Source organism: Halyomorpha halys, unplaced genomic scaffold, assembly GCF_000696795.3.
Source record: "Halyomorpha halys isolate HHAL.00 unplaced genomic scaffold, Hhal_1.1 Scaffold157.1, whole genome shotgun sequence".
NCBI classification, from domain to species: domain Eukaryota; kingdom Metazoa; phylum Arthropoda; class Insecta; order Hemiptera; family Pentatomidae; genus Halyomorpha; species Halyomorpha halys.
Window position 1 is genome coordinate 601,915 of NW_027114029.1, and position 3,625 is coordinate 605,539.

The following is a 3,625-nucleotide window of genomic DNA, read 5'->3' on the forward strand; positions in this document are numbered from 1 at the left end:
TATAACTTTTTAACTTTGTAAGAACTTTCTTTCTGGGAGAAAAAAAAAATTGTAATAAAGATCCTCATATTAACTAAGCCTTAGTTAAAATTTAATTTCAAACTCCGAATTTCACAAAAAAAAAATTGTGCATTGCTGACTGAAATATTTTCTACCTTTATCTTAAAATAATGAACTAACTAGAGTCCTGCTGTTTACAGAATGAAAGACTTTACAATAAAAAATAAATTAATACAGTGTCAGGTAGAGTAGAAATTAATTCTTAAAAAATATAACGTATAAACTAAAAATTAATTATTTCAGAATCAATGAAGAAATGTCGTAGGTAACAATACCATAAAATAGGCAAAAATTAATTTTTTATTTTCAAATATTACTTGATCTAATTTCAGGCCAATGATATTAAAAATTAAACTATTAATACTTCGTTAGAATGGTGTGGCACCTGTATAATTTTAAAGTCGATGGCCTTGGAAATAAACCTGTCCATTCTTCCTCAATGGCTAAAAATGATGCCAAAACATGAATACATTTTACATTACAAAGAAAAGTTTACTAAGAAAAATTAAATGAGTTAAGTACCACACCAATTCTTAAGACAGAATCTTGTAGCTAATTATTGAATGTTTATTGGCAACTAATAACTCTGTAACAATAATTAAATATCAATTTGAATATGAGAAACATTTAAATCAATCAAATCATAATCGTAATACAAAAGTTACGACTTTAGTTTAGTTAGACACCAAATTTTGAACCTTAAATATAGATATAAATTCCTATTAAAATTCATAATCATGTTTTCTGAAATATATTATATGAAAATTAAATAGGATTATAGTCAAAAACATGTATTCAAATGAAACTGTCAAAATGATAGCTTTCAGTAAAATAATGCATCTGTGTTCATCAATCTAGCATTAAAGACATCAATCATGTTATACTAAATATGCTCTCAAGCATCCAAAAACTAGGCTGAATAAGTACGAATGAAAATTTCATTCTCAATTTATTACGAGTGAAAACCTTGAAGTATAAAATATTCTAGAGAGAACATGGTTTGGCATTAGTATCTTTATTAATAAGTTAATATGGGTATGTTTGAGAATATGTCAGTAATGAACAAATCATGAATGAAAATATAATACTGGTGATGACCATGTAAACAATATACCTGACTCAAAAGAAAAAAATAATTCTTTAAGAACAATCCAAGACTCTAGTTTTATTCTCGAATAATATTTTTGAGTAGTGAGAACACAAAAACAAAACAAAACCATCAAAAACCATTTGACTGCCAATAGAATTGATAGGCAAATGAAATACGGACCTGACACTTGGCATACAGCCTGAATTACTTTAAAAATAAAAACTTTCTAATTATTAATGATTTACAATTAAGAATTGTTGATAACAGGTATGTGGTATGTGTCAAAATTCTGTTTAAATAAAATAAAACTCTATATTACCTGGAGCTAGGGATGAATGAAATTCTTTTTAGGGATGAATGAAAAGTTAAGAAATTAAGAATCTTAAAGACATTAAAAAAATAAATAAATAATTAAAAACTGGGATTAAAAAAATTAAATGAATGATTTTATGATTAAAATGGCTAAAATGTATAAACATAAAAGTATATCTAATAGAATAGAACAATAAAACAAATGTTTAACAATTTCTATGAATTATTATAAATCAATTAATAATCTAATAACACAAGGTTGATAAAAATGAACCATAAAGATTTAGCTAAAAAATTATTTATGCACCAAAACTTAACTGGAAAAACAGTTTGTCCTCATAGAATTATACTGAGAATATTATATTTAGGAAGCGGTACTATTAGCAGAATTCTATTTTTAAACATATATGACACTAGAATATTTCTAGTCTATGGAATATAGAATTATTTATACATACCTTAAGAAATTTTCATTTTCTTCATTCATTTTTTCTGCAGTTTTAGATTTATATTTCATTATCTGATCAACAAGTTTTGAATTTTCTTCCTGGAAAATAAAATAACATTGGAAAATAGAGGATCTAAATAAAATTATTTATTAAAAATAGAATTAAAGGGACTAATTCAAATTTATGTGGGTATTGCCAGTATTGGGATTAGAAGTATATTCTATACTAGTGGAAATCAAATAATTTATAAAATACTTCAAATTTAATTTTAAAATTAAAATATAGAAATCATATTTTTTAAGCGACAGACAATAAATGAAAACAAAAATTATCCATGAAAATTATACTTGATAGATGTTATGTAACTTCATGGAGAAACTCTTTGGAACCAAATAAAACATATATACTTATAATAATTATTATAGAAAAACCAAAAATTAACCACATACCTGTAATTTACGTATTTTTTCTTCTAAGTGATAAAAAGCTAGTTGAAGTGCTTGATGCTCATCCCTTAGATGCAGATTAATATTTTCTAATTCTTTTATAGTTACTTTGTACCTCTGTATATCTCTTTTTAAACTGTCATTCATGGCAGTTCGTTCGGCTAAACTGAAAATATTTTTTACAGAAAATATTAGCTGATAATATAGCCACAAACATAAATACCGTTATCAAAATGAGACAAACCTCTCCTCAACAACTTGTAATTGCTTTTCTCTTTCCTGTAATTTTTTATTTAAATCTATCAGCATTTGGGCGTTTTCTCCCCTTTTCCGATGAAGCTCTGTCAGCTCTTCCTGTTGTGCCAATAATTTGCTTTCAAGTATTGATACATTCCCATTTCCATGGTGGACAACAGCTCCTTCAGACCGTAGTTTCTCATTCTGAATGGAGAGCTGAAGATTTTCATGTCGCAAGGCATTGAAATTGTCAAACAGACGGTTATCTAAACAACCAAATTAAGTTGTTAGTATTTAGATTAATTGAGTTAGATAAAAAAAAAGGAAAGGATGGGTGAATCAGGTTTCACAATAAATTCAACTATGAAAAGAGGTTGATAATTACCACCAACTGACTTTTTTTGTTTGAGTACTATTATAATTAGATAAAGTGACAGGACCTGGTGAATTGACACAATGAATTTACTCAGATAAAACTTGAAATATACAAAAACCAATATGTTGACAGTTCTAGGTAAGGTTATAACGTCCTTGAGTAATTGAATAAAAGCTTGTATGAACTGATTTACAACCAATAAGTAACGTACGTGAAGTAATGAGATCCTGAAATTTAAAGAGCTGTTCCTTGTTACGATTTTGAATTTGATTTAAAATATTTTCTCTCCAACTTATAGTTGAACCTCCCTCCATGCTCCTTAAATACAACCTCACTAGACATGCTTTAATAATCGATTGCTAACCAGTACGATATTTTGATAAAATATAATCGATTAAAGAAATCTATTTTGTAATGTAAGGCAATTATACTTCCGGAAAAATAAAGAGTAAGCTGCCTGTATATTGTAATCCGAAATTATATTTTACTTCCTAAAAATATACTGAGTAGTTGGTCGAAAAAATTCAAAGGAAACTAACTAAAGGCAATACAATTATTGATTCCAAAATAAAATCAAGATTCTCAAGAGATTACACTTGATTGTTCTGCAATTGGGTTTTAAGAATTGAGACATTCGGTCGTAAAACATGGTATT

The 3,625-nt window shown here is 26.8% G+C and overlaps 1 protein-coding gene across 1 annotated transcript in view; it reads right to left on the reverse strand.

Moving 5' to 3' along the window:
- Positions 1 to 3,313, reverse strand: part of Atg16 (Autophagy-related 16) — a 556,547-nt gene extending 553,234 nt beyond the window's left edge. The window contains exons 1-4 of the mRNA XM_067051278.1: positions 3,182 to 3,313; positions 2,602 to 2,860; positions 2,361 to 2,523; positions 1,921 to 2,009 (exon numbers count right to left, since the gene is read on the reverse strand). Coding sequence (XP_066907379.1) covers positions 1,921 to 2,009; positions 2,361 to 2,523; positions 2,602 to 2,860; positions 3,182 to 3,284 — 614 coding nt within the window. The 5' untranslated portion in view covers positions 3,285 to 3,313. The remainder of the gene's footprint in view (positions 1 to 1,920; positions 2,010 to 2,360; positions 2,524 to 2,601; positions 2,861 to 3,181) is intronic.
- Between the last annotated feature and the right edge of the window lie 312 nt (positions 3,314 to 3,625).